The sequence below is a fragment of the Rhipicephalus sanguineus genome, chromosome 2, assembly GCF_013339695.2.
Source record: "Rhipicephalus sanguineus isolate Rsan-2018 chromosome 2, BIME_Rsan_1.4, whole genome shotgun sequence".
NCBI classification, from domain to species: domain Eukaryota; kingdom Metazoa; phylum Arthropoda; class Arachnida; order Ixodida; family Ixodidae; genus Rhipicephalus; species Rhipicephalus sanguineus.
The window spans coordinates 77,144,598-77,159,358 of record NC_051177.1 but is presented as its reverse complement, the minus strand read 5'-3'; the positions used below and the strand labels follow the sequence as shown (position 1 = coordinate 77,159,358).

Genomic DNA, 14,761 nt, shown 5'->3' with positions numbered 1-14,761 from the left:
TGAAGGCAGGCGTTTCCATTCATTGTAGTAGCCACTACAAGAAGTCCCGTTCGACAAAAGGGCTAAGCAGGGCAGAAGCCTCCCTGCTACATCGCCTTCGCATGAGGTCAGCTCGTACACGAGCATGGCTCTGCAAGATTGGACTTGTCGCCGCGCCATCACGCGTGACTCGTAAGAGTAAAAATGATATGAAAACATGTCTTGAGTTGTCCTGAACTTGTTGCAGATAAAAAAAAAATGTTTATTTGAAACACTCGAGCGTCTAGGCCCCCCACGAGCCAGAGTGAATACGTAATTGTTTCCGTGCGGACACTGGAGATTGAGAAGGAGCTTCAGATATTCGTTCCACTCTGAAAGTCAAGTTCAACTGTTTAGCGATTCGCTCCGATCTTCCAGTGCGCCGCAACCATGCCCGAGGCGGAGCAACCGGTCGTGGAAATAGGTCAGTTTCAAAGAGCGTAGCCGTCAAGTGATTTCCCCCCAGCCGTTTGAATAGCTGTGCGTGTGGTGTAGTGGTTATCACATCCGCCTAACACGCGGAAGGTCCCAGGTTCGATCCCTGGCAGGCACACTTCCCTTTTTTTTTTTTTTTTTGAACGAGTAATCGAAAGTCTACATTTAAGCACGTATACTGTCATATACATTTTGACGGAAATAAATTACACTTAGCACTTTTTTATCTAACATAAATTTCCTGAAGAATTCAGCGTATTACTGTTTCCTTTTTTTTCTGAAATGGGTGTTAAAAAGTTAGCAAAGTGTGTGATACATAGAGAAATGCACTACAACAAAAACGGGGCATCCATAGCTGCGTTGATGCATACATTAACTGTGCAACAAAAATCGATGTCCTGCTGGAGTGTTAGCCCTCGCAGCTGTGCTTGTGGTGTAGTGGTTATCACATCCGTCTAACACGCGGAAGGTCCCAGGTTTGATCCCTGGCAGGCACAAAGTTTCTCTTTTTTTCCCCAGTTTCGTACTACTTTATTAAACAAAGACTCGTTCACGTAACCTTCATCCAGCTGTGCTTGTGGTGTAGTGGTTATCACATCCGCCTAACACCCGGAAGATCCCAGGTTCGATCCCTGGCAGGCACGCTTCTTCTAAAGGTGAAATTTAAAGTTCACATTTTTTTCTTTGTATAATGTTCACGAATATTTTTACGCAAAGAAAATGTGCTTAGCACGTATCATCTATAACCTAAAATAAATTTTCGTGAACACATCGTGTTGCTGCAGGAAGTTATCTGCAACGAAGTGTGCGGCATATGGAGAATTTCGTTAGATTGTTACTCAACTAATCGAAAAACTACAGTCCCTTGCAGATACCCTGAAATGAATTGAATGGATATAAATGTTGGAGCTCAGTGGCTAACATTTTGCGCTATTACGCTCTATAGGACGCGGGTTCAATTGCCGGCCAAGGCACCACGCTTATATGGAAGTGAAATGCAAGAAAATAATAGAAAAACACCCGTAAACTTTGATTTAGCTGCACCTTAGAGAACACCTGGTAGTTGAAACGGATTCAGAGTCCCCCGCTATGACGTGCCTCGGAATCTTATCATGTAAAACCCCAGAACAAATTCCTTTTTTTTTATAATAGACCTGGTTGCACAAATACCGTATACAACGTCGACTCGCTTGCTGTTTCCCGCGCAACATCAGTCAATGACGCATCGCCACACACGTCCCTATGCGCTATGCTGCAAATGCACGATCCGATTGTTAAGCTATGTGCTATATCGCTCAAACAAAACGGTGTTTTACAGCATAGCGGAAAAATAGGTATACAGGCGTTCCATAAAATTTTCCGCTGTACTTATGAAACTCGCGCTCGGTTTGTTTACGAAAGTGCTTCAAGCCACTCGGTGGCAATCGCACACGCCTGATATCGCCGAATGCGCGTCAACGTCTGTTGTGCTGCCGTCGAATTGAACGTTCATCTCCGCGTGGCGTTTCTTTCCCGTTTAAGGCAGGAACAGATTGCATATTAAGAAGCAGGAGGTGACACCTCTGGATGCATCGAAGAAAAAGGTGTGGGCAGGGCTCGTGCTTGGGGCACTTGAATATTTGGCAGATATCCAAGAGAATACGAGTCATTAGTACGTGCACGTATACGGAAAGCGAGTCCCTTCGTTTTCTTTCTTTTCTTCTCAAATCAATTTTATATCTTCACAGTTTCGTTTTACCGAACCATGCTCTTGCAAGACACAACGTCGTAATGGCTGTGGCGCCGCATATGGCCTGAGGGTGAAGTAGGCCTGAAATTTAATGCGGCCTATATAATGTGGTTGTTTCCTTTTCAAAGTTATTTTTACTTTGTGTTTGTTCGGTTCCCCACGACGTTTGCCAATTATAGCAGTTGTGCGTGCGCGCGCGTCTGTGTATGTGCGCCTGTGTGAGCGTGTGTGTGTGCGTGTGTGTGGGTAGGTGTGGGTGGGTGCGTGCGGGCGCGGTTGTGTGTGTGTTTATAGTTTATACTTCCTCGATTTCAGTGTGCTGTTGACTATCTGTCAACAAAGTTGACGACGAACGGTTATCTTGTGCATCACTTTCCGCCTGACCACAATTGGTTGGGCAGCATGGCTCCCAGAGTAAATAAAGTTATTAGAAAGTGAATGAGTAAAGTTTTTAGCAGAAATTGATGCCATAGCAGGTTTGAGCTAACGGTTGGCCCTCATTTTTTTATGTATATTCCGAGGTTTTTATTTGTCTACGTATTTGTATTAATAACAAGGAATATTTGTCGCGACTGTGCTATAGAGGCCATCTTCGCCAAATATTGCCTACGGGCCGCAGCGGGTTTAATTCGCAGGAAGCAGAACTTTATAAGTTACGGGCGCTATTTAAATGTAACATTTCTTTGTATAGCGCTTATTCCGGCACAATCTTTTAGTTCCACTCTCAAGCATAAAAAGTGTGTGGAAACCTGAACAAAGGACATTCACAGGAAACGACCAAGTAAGGAAGGAAGGACGATGTAGGAGGTTTTCGTACATAGGCTGCTTGGCATGCTAACTTTCTTATTCGGCACGTTATACTCTAGCCCTATCAGAAAATTAAAGCTCGGTTCGCAGTATGTTTTAATTAAAAGCGAATGGCGCACCAGAAACAAACACTAGTGCTGTAGAGTGTACAGGCGAGTGCGATTGAAATGAACGTGGTTGCCATCGGCCGTTGTGCGCTCCCAGTGACAGGATAAAATAGGTTTAAATTGACGTTAGCGGTCCCTTTTTGTCAGACCGGTATACAGCCGCTCATGCAGCCACCGACACCCGTAACATCGTAAAGGCACTGGTGACAAATTCAACGGTAAAAATGTCCCTCCATAGTGCCCGGATGATTGCTATTGCAATGAAACACAGAACAAAAATTCCCTGCATTCGTTCTTTTATTTTTAATGCCTTTAGGTAGCATGCGAGGATGGATGGATGGATGCTATGAGCGTCCCCTTTATAACGGGGCGGTGACAAGTGTGCCACCAAGCTCGACAAAAAAAAAAAAAAAAAAAAAAAAAAACACCCTTTACTCTTCTTTTTCTTAGTGTTGGCCTAGTGTCTCTACTTCAATTAAAACTATCTTACTCCATAAAAAAACAAAAACAAAATTTCAGCCCAGTTCTCTGCCCTTTACGGCAGAATGTCCTTATTTTTTTCCCCAATATTTATTTTTGTCCTTTCTGTCTAATTTTCTGCCACCAATACTCTAACCGTCTCTTACTTATTTCAATCGCGGGTGTGTTCAGCTTTCCATTGTCTCTAAAACCCAAGGCGTCATGTAGGCTCGTGCCCAAACGTACACCTGGTTGTATATCTCCACATTCAATCAGAAAGTGCTCCGCCGTTTCCTTAGTTCCCCCGCAGCACGTGCATTGTTCTTCTTCTTTACTGGGTTTATTGCGCAGCTGCCACCTGGCGCGCAGTTCACGCACCACGTGACGCTCTGGCAAAAAAAAGGAAATAAAAAAAAGTAAGAGCGTTCTGCACTCGCAGCCCTGGCTACGAGTGGTGCTGGCTAACACTTCCAGGTGTTACACGCACAGACAAGAGAGAGGAGGAATATGAGAAAGGCAGGGAGGTTAACTAAACTACGTCCAGTCTGCTGCCCTACACATGGGGAGGGGGATAGGGGAGTAAAAGAGAGAGAGAGAGAGACAAGGAGAGACGCATTTCACAACAAACAGCGCGCGTATCACAGGCGGTCGCTTAATTTGTTGCCTTCAAGTACTGCAGGGTGGCTCGTGTGCCTTTCTAAGCCGATGTGCTGTGAGACCCATACTCAACAAAGTGGACGGGGAAGCGTCTTTCATCGTAGCTCAAGTGGTAGAGCATCAAACGCGTAATTCCAAGATTGTGGGTTGCGATTCCACCGGTGGAAAGGGTGCTTTTTCGCCCACTTTAATTAGTTAGAATTTACGTCATAATTACTACACCGCAGTTAAAAACAACAAATGATGTCCCCCATGCTTTCCTTTGCTAATTATCTGTTGGATTCATTTGGTCTCGTAAAACAAAGATGACATTCTCATAATAGGCACTCGGGAAGACTATAATGAAGAGTCCCGTACACATGTCGTGAAGCTTTCTCTATACAAAGCCCGGTCGTACAGCCCGTTGAGAACGGCAGGAAATGAGCTGTCCCCGTACGTCGTTTACTACGGGTCACTCGCACAGAAAAATACGGCGCATTGTTTTCTCGTCGCAGCAGTGATCGCAGGCTGCGGCGTCAACCATCCCTACATCGCTTGTACCGTTTATATCCGTCGCCATATTTGCTCGCTAAACCTCTTAGTATGCATCTCTACCGACCTGCCCAGCTTGCCGCACTCGTAGTTTAGAGACAGTAGTTTTGGCACACTACCGAAATGGTCGCGACCCCTTCGGTGTAGCCGAAATGGAAACCGTACAATGTAAATGGGGTCCAGGCAATGTAGTCCGGCATGTCTAAAATTACGTGCATACCGGTGAGGTACACTCTAAGAAAAAACATGGCTGATCCCTCTGTCATAGGAATCGGTGTAACACGAAAATAAAACGTGTCTTCACAGACGTAGTTGAGCGTTTGTTGTGCATTGTTTCGCCCCGAGGGCGAAGGAACGAATGCAAAAGCAACAAGTTGTAATGTCACGCGAAGAACGGCAAGCAGCTCGAAACTTGCAACCAGCTGCTCAAGCTGAAATGACGCACGGAACGAACATACACAGGATGAGCGCGAACTGGCACAGTTGTAACATATGTTTGTGAGCAGCGCGCTCGTTTCGCAAAAGCGGCCGCTGCAGTGAGCGAAGTGACCTCCGTGCTCTTCTGTAACTTCAACGCAAACTTGCGGTAAGGGCGCAAGACGTACAAGATAAGCGCGGGCGCGCGAGCGACCACGCCCTGTAGAGGTGCACGCTCATCACAACGCGCGGGGCGACGACGTTTAAAGCGCGCCCTCCGAGCCATTTGCGCCATCTCGCTAGTGATAACGAAAACACGCGGTGTACCCCGATCTCTGAGTACCGCCACCGGCAAGTGGTGTATATAAATAGCACGCCGTTACGGTGAGGGACGTGCAGTCTGTGGCGGAGTCGTTTCACGCTGCGCGCCGGGGATCGTGGGGTCATAAGTTCGACTCTGGGGGACAGAACTTTTTCTTTAAGTTTTTCTTTGCCATATTTTAGGTCTTTATGTTTTACAACGTCATATCCGTGACGGAAATGCGTCAGTGGAGCCGTGGTGGGCCCTGGCATAAAACACTTTCGTGTTAAAAAAAAAGAGTAATTTGACTTTATTTTGTAGACTTCTGGCTTGCCACGTATGTGAATCTCTTTAAGGAAACACGTCAAATCTATTTGGATATCATTATGCTCTCTTCAGAGAGTCGCGTGACCCACAAGAGTGTTAGCGTGTATCTTTAATGAGAGTCATATACATGGCTAGTGAGGACTCACCCAAAGGGGTAACACATAATCCTTTTTTTTTCTTAGAGTGTATATACGGTGCCATAGGCGTGCGCACAAGGGGGGCGGCCGCCCCCCCTAATCACCTAAGAGGGGGGGGCGCAAAATCGGCCCCGTACATTGACCCTTCTAGTCACCTAAAGGAGAGCGGAGGGCGCAAAATCTGCCCCACACATTGACTTAGTAGGGTGGGGGGGCGCTGCGATGAACCTTTGCCCCCCTTAATGGGGAACCCTGCGCACGCCTATGTACGGTGCGTTGACTTGCAGACACGCGGAGCTTCCTTACAGATTTTGTCTTACAATACGAGCGTGATAGATGAATACGTAGAAATTAAACGAGTGTAGACACACACTGTCATTCTTGCGACCTTACGGCACAGTATATTGCTTATCGTCGCAAAACTGTGAAGGCTACACGATAAGCTTTTTTTTTTTGTGAATGATCGGCTCACAACGCTCCGATTCAAAGAGACGGGTTCACCGGTCACCAACCTTCAACCCTCACCAGGTAGTGCGGCGTATAATTTGTAGTAACACTGTAGACCCGGAAACAAGATGGTCGTTATACCTTGATAATCTCAGGTTGTGTGAGTGTCAGTTCGCCTTTCTTTCTTTTTTTCTTTTTATGAAATGGTGAATAGGAAAGCTTGACACCTTTAGGGCGGCACCGGCTATTCCCTGCCGATTAGCAAACGAAACAAATTAACACGGAAGCAAAAGAGGAAAAGGGTAACAGAAACTTGAAGGACGCTTAAATCTTCGGTATAGACAGACTACGATGGTATTGTTATACTGCCGAAAAGGTAGCGTCGCTTTGGTGTAGTTGCGAACTATCCACTACGCCACAATTCACAATTTTTTTTTTTTGCGAAGTAAAGAAGCACCCTCTACGGGCCTGTCAGAATACCCGCACATTCACACCTTCAAACTTTGTTGATGTGGATTATGATAATGATGTTGATGATAATTAATTATGGCTGAGAGCTTTGAAATAGGCGGGCAGCTTTATGCCATCCGCTAGTTACGCAATTCGCATTGTGTGGCACCTGGTGTGGTTGTACGCTTCTGCCACGCAATGTTATGTCTGTTGACGTGACTAATCGCCCGATTTGAAGCCTGCATAGGGTCTTTTACACAAGCAGTTTGAAGTACTGGCGTTCTTCTGTGGTAGAACACTTGACCGCCACGCAGGATGCCTGGGTTCGATTCCGGCTCGGTTATTCATTGCATCCATCGGGACCTTTCGATCACTGACAACGCCACCTGGCCGACACCGCATTTTTTGCGACGCGGGCTCTAAAGGCTGTCGCGTTGACGTAATTGGACACAGTACGACATCTCGTGCATGACGCAGTATAAGCCCACAGTGCACGAAACAAAGTTTTGTACATGAGTCTGTATAAGGTGAACAATGTAGACAAGTACATATACATAAGGACACATAGTCTATTGTAAATTTTCGGAAATGTGTAAGTAAACACAGAACGCACGTAATTACTTAAAAATTGCTTCAAGGTAAGGAGTTTCGTTTCAACTTTATGGCTTTCAGGATACGCTGAAGTTTGGTATTTCCATAAGATAAATTTATCGTTTCTTTTTTTTTAAGCTTTATTTTTTTAATGATAAGCGTTATTTTCTTAAGGCGCATTCTTGGTCGTGGAAGAAGCTTTTCCTTTTTGTAAGGGCGAAAAGTCTTCTGTCTAATCAGCGTAATTAATTCCGAATCATATTTTGGTCACCCGAGCAGACCACCGTGCGTATCCTCATCTGGGTGGCCACAAAACAACTGCGGACTGGAGGTGTGTTTTATCCTGTCTATAGGAAGTGTCGCGTAAATGATGTGTCAAGCCGCAGTCAATGCGTAACGTATATGTTAGTGTGTTAATGCACCAGCAAATACGCGGAATCTCAAGACTCATTCATGAGGCGATCGTTGCCGCTTGTCGCACGTCGTGTTTTCACTATAGCTGTATCAAAGCGCAAGAGTGGTTCGCGTGTTGGAGTGTCAAAAATTGTCCAGAGACACGGTGGTGTGCTTCACCTGCAAACGCGACAAAGCCAAGTGGACGCACAGCCACACTTAGCTCAATCGGCTCTGCTGAAGACGGCAGCTCTGTCTTTCGCCGCTGGCATAGTGTGTTGTACATATTATTACAGCGTTCCCGCTGAGTAGCAATTAGGACCTTGTGGTGAGCACACCGGTCTGAGTCCGATGGAGAGTAAACGTCAAGCTAACTCTCTTCAATTCTTTGTTTGAGAGCTGGTTAAGGCCGATGGCATTCATTTTTTTTTTATTGCGATACGGCTTTCATTTAAGACATATACATCTGCATATGTGTATTAGATGTTTGCTACAAGACCTGTGTTGTGTAGGCCCTAAATGCTCTCAGTGCAAAGCTTAACCTTGACATTACTTTTATTGATTCACCTTAGGTCAACATTCTCAAGGTTTTTTTAGCTTGACCTGTTCAGTTAGCGATAAGGTCAGTGAAGCTGAGTTAGCTTTGCGTACTCAGAATACCGTGCTCGCATTCCAGATTACTGTATCGAGTTTGAAGCCGTGCTACAAGGTTAGGATGTAGGCGTAACAGCCTGGATAGCATTCTAACTACAACAATACTGCGCGGAAGTAAGACAGGTCTGCAACTATTAATAATATATGTCCACAAGCGTAGTAAATATCTGCCAAGGTGGAAGCCGGACCAGGAAAAAGAAACACGTCCTCGTCGTTGTTACCTCATCCAGACAGCCCTGTGGATACGTTAAACTAAATCTGCATCGGAATTTTCTTTGAGTGTCACGTAGCGATACTCACTGTCAGCGAGCCCATCGAAGAATATGTTCGATGTTCGAGATAAGATTGAAGACGTGAAAATGATCGTATCGGGCTATCAGGTCACGGACAATAAATCGAGGTTAAGCGCTTCAAGGTAAGCGGTTTCGTTGGTCACGAAAATTGCGAAAACGCCATGCCGTTCTTCTTTTTTTTAAATTTTCATTTGCCGAGTCACGTAGTACAATACGTGTGGCGAGGACGTTCCCCCTGTGGGATCAGTGCTTATTCAAACGAATGTATGCAAAACCACGAGCGGTCATTCACCCTATGTTGCCGTGCCGGAAAGAGAAAAAAGAATCTAAGAAAGTAAGGAAGGAAGAAATAGACGGAAGGACAGGGAGGTTAGCCACTTCTCAGACCGGCTGGCTACCCTGTGCTGAAAAAAGGGTAAATAATGCAACGAACTGCCAATGTATGTATACGAACCCTTTCCCAGTGCAAGGTTTGTCTCTCTCTCTCTCTATTCGTAAAAACCAATCAAGCATCAACTTGCTCCATACAGAATTTGCAATGAGAAGCGAAGGGCACAGAAATTGGCACTGTTCTTTTCTCTCTCATGTTCGTTTTGGCACCGATAGTACCATGAAGGATCTGTACCAGCCATAGCCCGAACTTCAATTCCTCTCGACGGATTTCCAGCCCAGTATCAGAAAAAAAAAACGTCTCTAGCATTCATTTATATTTAGGTACTCGCTGTGACATCTCTACCGTAAGAAATGTATGCCAGGCCATGCCATATCTCACGTGTTTGCGCTTTTACTGAGGTAAAAATAAACAGAGGAGTTTAACGGTATGTATTTGCTCTCCTTCGGGACAGCATTAAGTCGCGTTTAATAGTGTTCCCTGTATCGAAAGGTCTGTTATGCTACGATAACTGATCTTCGAATATTACGTAAGTCCACTCCCACAGTTTCCGAGGTCAGGTAAAAAAATCGACATTAAGTATACACGCTCCTGCTTTTAACGAATGCAGATGCGGAGAATCATGGTCTATATCGAGCCAAGACAGCTCTACGAGTAATTTGACTGTCAAACAGATTGGCAAGACGGGATGCCCCCAGCCATCTATTTCTCCATACATGCGCTATAATATTAATATTAACAACGTCTTACACGCGAGACGAAAATGCGGCCTAAATTGTTGTGTCCTAATTGCGTCGGATGTTGCACTGTCGATATATCATCGTGCGTGGTTTACCATATGTACCGGCTAATTGGTTTGGATTATGGGCATTTCATTCACCGGGCACGCCCGCCGCACGTTTTCGGGGATATCCTCAATGTTAAGTGAGGCTCAGTGGTTATAAAAATACACCAACCGCTTGATTGAAGCACACGTCTTTGGGATCTTTGACCATAGAAGTACTATCTTACCAGTCATGGTAGCTTAGTATACGTAGGATGTCGCGTTGCTGAGCTCGAGGCCGCTGGTTCGGTTCCCGGCCACGGCGATCGTATTTCGATGGGGCCGAAATGGGGAAAAAGAAACCGATGTACTGAGACTTATATGTACGTTAAGAAACCCCAGGTAGTCGAAATTTATCCGTAGTCCCCGGATCAATGTTGGCGCTAGTCAAGCATAATTTTGCAAACGTGTTACGCGGAGACTTTGATTCTTACTTTCTTATCTCCTTTCCGGATCCAAGCTGGAAGCTCCCCATTAGTCAGAAGATTCAAATCGTGATTGTGGGGAAATAGTGTTTACCCAAAACAAGTAAACAAGTTACGGGCCGCAACCGACATCACCCTGCTACGCTCGCTACAAAACAGATAACGCTGCTTCTGCGTAACAGGCGCTGTGATGCCCAAGCTAACCCGTTTCCCAGCAAGGCGAGAATCCCGGAGTAAGGAGAACGAGATGAGGGCGATTCCCGCAAGAATTAACCCGGAAACAAAGAACAAACGGCAACACTCGTGTGTCAGCGGGACGGCCAGCGCGGACCGGTCGTGTGCCAGCCGCCTCTCGTGCTTCGTGGTCGAGGGCGGGGGTAATTCTGGCCCTTTCGGCGAAAGTGGCGGTCTTTTCCTCTTGTGCAACTGTCTTTACGCGGTGCTGACCGAAGGGCACGCACGCGACGACACCGACGGGGCACGCGCGCCACCGCATGTGCGAGAAGCCGGGGTAAACAAACACAGACCGACGCAACTGCGCCGACCTCCTCACACGGATTCCCGCTACACGTTGGTGAACGTGTTTCCCCGACGCTGACTCGTTCACCGTCTGACGCGCCGGCGACAGACGCGAAAAGAACCCGCTCTTCTACCCTCCCCATCCTCCTCCCGCTGTTTTGTGAATCCGGTTTTGTGACATCACAGTCGCCTCGCCCGCCAATCGGGACCGTCTCTGCGCTACTGCCGCGACGTTCGATAGTGGAAAGAAACGCGTGCGCTGCACCCACCACCTCCCCTCCTGTCAAGCACATCCTCGCAGCGACGCGCGACGCGGCTCACGCACGCGCAGCCCGTTCTGACCGCGCCGGGCGACGGTGTGAAGGGGGCACGCTCGGGGTGCCGAGTATGCACCTCGGAACACCCCATGTTGCACGGGCGATAATGATGACGTCACTGACGTCACCGACCAATCAGTGTTCTCCATGGCGTCCGACACCTCGCGCCATTGGCTCGGGAGAACGCGCGACACTACGACGCGTACGCGGGCACGGGCTATGACTTGAATTTGCCTGACGTCAGCGAGCCCGCCGCGACCGACCGTCTAAATGGCGTCGATCTCGTTCGCAAATCGTCAGTGTCGGCTCAGCGCTCTACCAAGGCGGGCACGCGCAACGCTGTGCTACGACGATCCGTGCCGCTATATATACAGCATCGATTTGACCAAACCACCACTGCCCGCAACGTGCTGCAGCCATGGCCCTGTTGGAAGAAGGATTCCGGTACCTGTCCTCCCTCGCCGACCCCCGGGTCCAGGGATGGCCGATGGTCGACAGCCCCGTCACCGTGGTCAGCATCGTGGTTGTGTACGTCTCGTTCGTGACCACGGTGGGCCCGCACTGGATGCGTGACCGCAAGCCCTACAGCCTCAAGCCCTTGATTATGGCGTACAACCTGGCCAACGTCTTGGCTAGCGCCTACTTCGCCGTCCAGTTCTTCCGGCACACTTACTTAGGGGGCGGCTACAGCTGGGCCTGCCAGCCGGTGGACTACTCTGACAACCCCAATGCTGTGGCCCTCACAAACCTCGTCTGGTGGTACATGATGCTCAAGATCGCTGACCTGCTGGACACCGTCTTCTTTGTGCTCACCAAGAAGCAGAGCCACGTGACTGTCTTGCACGTTGCGCATCATGCCATGGTTGTGTGCACCGTGTGGCTCGTGCTCAAGTACGCCTGCGGCGGGAACAACATGATGACGGCGGCCGTCAACAGCTGTGTGCACGTCGTCATGTACGGCTACTACTTTCTCTCCCTCCTGGGTCCCTCGGTGCAGAAGTACCTGTGGTGGAAGCGTTACATCACCCAGATACAGCTCATCCAGTTCGTCGGTCTCGTGGCGCATGCCATCATGCCCCTGTTCGTGCGATGTGGCTTCCCCGTCTTCTTCAGCTGGCTGTGCATCAGCGAGTGCGTTTTCTTTTTCCTCATGTTCTTCCGGTTCTACCGAAATAGCTACAAGAAGCTAGTCAAGGACTGTTAGTGCCCCAGTCACCATATACTAGAATCACTTCAGCAGGGACCATTGCCAATCGGACGATGCAGTCGACTGTCTTTCCCGCGATGTTCGAGGGACCGTGCAATCTGCGAGCATCGCGGCGACAACCGCTCGACGTACTTTCTTGGCCGTCTTGAGCGTTTCATCGGACAAATCAAGGTTTCTAGTGCGTTCGCGAATATACCTGACTTTCACTGGTGTCGCAGCTGGCGACGCTCGCGCAGCTATGCACAACACTTATCCACGGAGGACAGCGAATGCGGAAAGTTGACGAGAGATCCGAGCTCTTCTGACAGCTGTACGCAGTACAGGCATCATCAACATCGATGGGATCGTTCATCGTCGCATCGAAGGTTGCAACGTGTATGCACATACTCCCGGACTTCTTATGTATACTACGACTACAATCCGCAAGATAAGCGTGGCAGGCGGTGAAAGCAAGAGGCGGCGGCTGAGGCGCGCGTATTGCACATACGACGTGCCAGGCGAAAGAAGCGTCGACGAGTTTTTTTTTTCTTTCCTATTTTCGCTTGTCAATTTTTTGCTCTCTCTTTTTTTTTCGTTTACGCGATCCGCGTTCCCATTTCGGTCTCGCTTCGAAGACGGCCTCCCGTTGTTAGCTTTCATTGCCACTGTCGTCGCTTCGTCGGCCCAGACAGGCAGGATTGTGCTCGCGCGCACTTTCCGTACGCTCCCTCCTTTCCTCCAGGCGCTTTGTGCCAATACGTTCTCTCGTCATAGGCGCCATTTGCGTAAAGGTCAAGCTGTCCTTATGCCGCGTGCAGCAGTTAGTTGACTCACGGTTGCCAGAGAGAAAAAAAGAATAGTCTCCGGAAGACACAGTCTCTAAGACACGGTGAACGTGCAGGGGATCCATTGAATGCGGTCGTGAGCGAGACCCTGTCTACTGTGGGGAGATCGGTATCGGCGCCTGTAAGGAGAAAAGGTCGAGCGGTCACAGACCATTCTCTTCTGTTCGCAAGTCTATCTTCCGTTCTCGAAAACAATGCGAGGTCGAGCAGCGGTATTTAAATGACGTCTCGTATCCGTCCTATTCGGGAAAACCACGGAGAGCCATATCAAGGAACGACATTTCCTGGTGTTTTCACAATGGAAATCAATTACCTTTCCGCCCTGGTCCACCGTCTAAGTTCAAATACTAGTCCTCAGGGCAAAAACGACGGAATAGTGACGATAAATTGCAGGTCGGTGATGGTCAGTTAAGTGAAGCGTGTGAATTGGGCATGCTGAGCTAAAGTTAGCTCAACGATGAAACGAATCCCGTAAAACAGCGACGAAAGAAATTTTCTTTTGAATCGAGCAGCTCATGGATAGATCACGCGCACTTTCTTAAAGATAACCAGCACTTCCAACTTTAGAGCCTTATGACGAAGAAAGCTTCAAAGGATGTAGCAAGCCGTCTTTCCTCCAAGACTGAATTGAGCAGTATGATGAGAGAGCCGCTTTCGTCTGGTCACGTCGTGCTCACGCGCTGAGCCGTGCCCTGAATATGCCGCCCACGCTCCATGTGATATTTTTTGCCCAGGGTCGTCGACCTCAACGTGTACGGACGTACCTTGAATGCTCACTTTGAGCTGCTCTGCATACGAATGTTTGTATTTTTAATCGCCACTTGTATCTTTAGATACGTCACTGGAGTCTCTAGCGAAGCCCGTTTCGAAGCATTGACCGGGACTCGCATGAGATACTCGTTCCATCACGGATCAAAAGTTTGAGCGTATTGAGGACTCGCCACGCATGCTGTTATGTCTTGTGGTTGTAGCAGACGACTTCAATCCAGAAGCGAGTTTGTCAATTCCCACGCCTTCTCGCTCTCATCGAACGTTTTTATTCCTATACCTATTTATTTTCGCTATTAACCTTGCTCCTCTATCATTTGTACATAAAGCGTATCTGACTTTCTGTTTCGCTGTTGAATGTATATTGAAGTATGAAAGAATGGAAATACCTTTTTTTTTCTTTTTTATCATGAAACATATCACCATGACGAATTAAAGAAACGTTGAAGATACAGAAAATTGTGGTTTCGGTTACTCTCTCGCACCTCGTAGCGTGAATGCTTTATTCGTGCACCTGACAATCCACTCAGCAGAGGACAGAGTGCAGAGACGACGAGTGAGGAGGCCCAGACGATCACAAGGCGATCCTTGCAATCGACTGATCACCTTGTCAAACTGTCGTGTTTGCCGTTTGCAGGTCTTAACGATTAAAGTCACCCAACAGTATACTTTGGACAGTAAGGACAATGATAGCGCTAGTAATAGTTATGAACCACATTACTGTATACATCTTA

At 47.7% G+C, this 14,761-nt stretch overlaps 1 protein-coding gene and 3 non-coding genes across 4 annotated transcripts; all 4 read left to right on the top strand.

Annotated features, from left to right (window-relative positions):
- The first annotated feature begins 498 nt into the window (after positions 1 to 498).
- Trnav-aac (transfer RNA valine (anticodon AAC)) lies at positions 499 to 571 on the top strand. The gene has a single exon. It is a non-coding gene; the product is annotated as a tRNA-Val (tRNA).
- Positions 572 to 877: 306 nt separating this feature from the next.
- On the top strand, positions 878 to 950 carry Trnav-aac (transfer RNA valine (anticodon AAC)). Its single transcript has one exon. It is a non-coding gene; the product is annotated as a tRNA-Val (tRNA).
- A 74-nt stretch (positions 951 to 1,024) lies between these two features.
- On the top strand, positions 1,025 to 1,097 carry Trnav-aac (transfer RNA valine (anticodon AAC)). The gene has a single exon. It is a non-coding gene; the product is annotated as a tRNA-Val (tRNA).
- A 10,441-nt stretch (positions 1,098 to 11,538) lies between these two features.
- On the top strand, positions 11,539 to 14,483 carry LOC119383213 (elongation of very long chain fatty acids protein 4). Its single transcript, XM_037651252.2, has one exon. It carries the CDS (start codon positions 11,647 to 11,649, stop codon positions 12,430 to 12,432), a length of 786 nt encoding a protein of 261 aa, XP_037507180.1. The 5' UTR covers positions 11,539 to 11,646; the 3' UTR covers positions 12,433 to 14,483.
- The last annotated feature ends 278 nt before the right edge of the window (positions 14,484 to 14,761 follow it).

Excerpts from the sequence above, each read along its gene's own strand:
- LOC119383213 (XM_037651252.2), top strand. The coding sequence starts at position 11,647 with ATGGCCCTGTTGGAAGAAGGATTCCGGTACCTGTCCTCCCTCGCCGAC.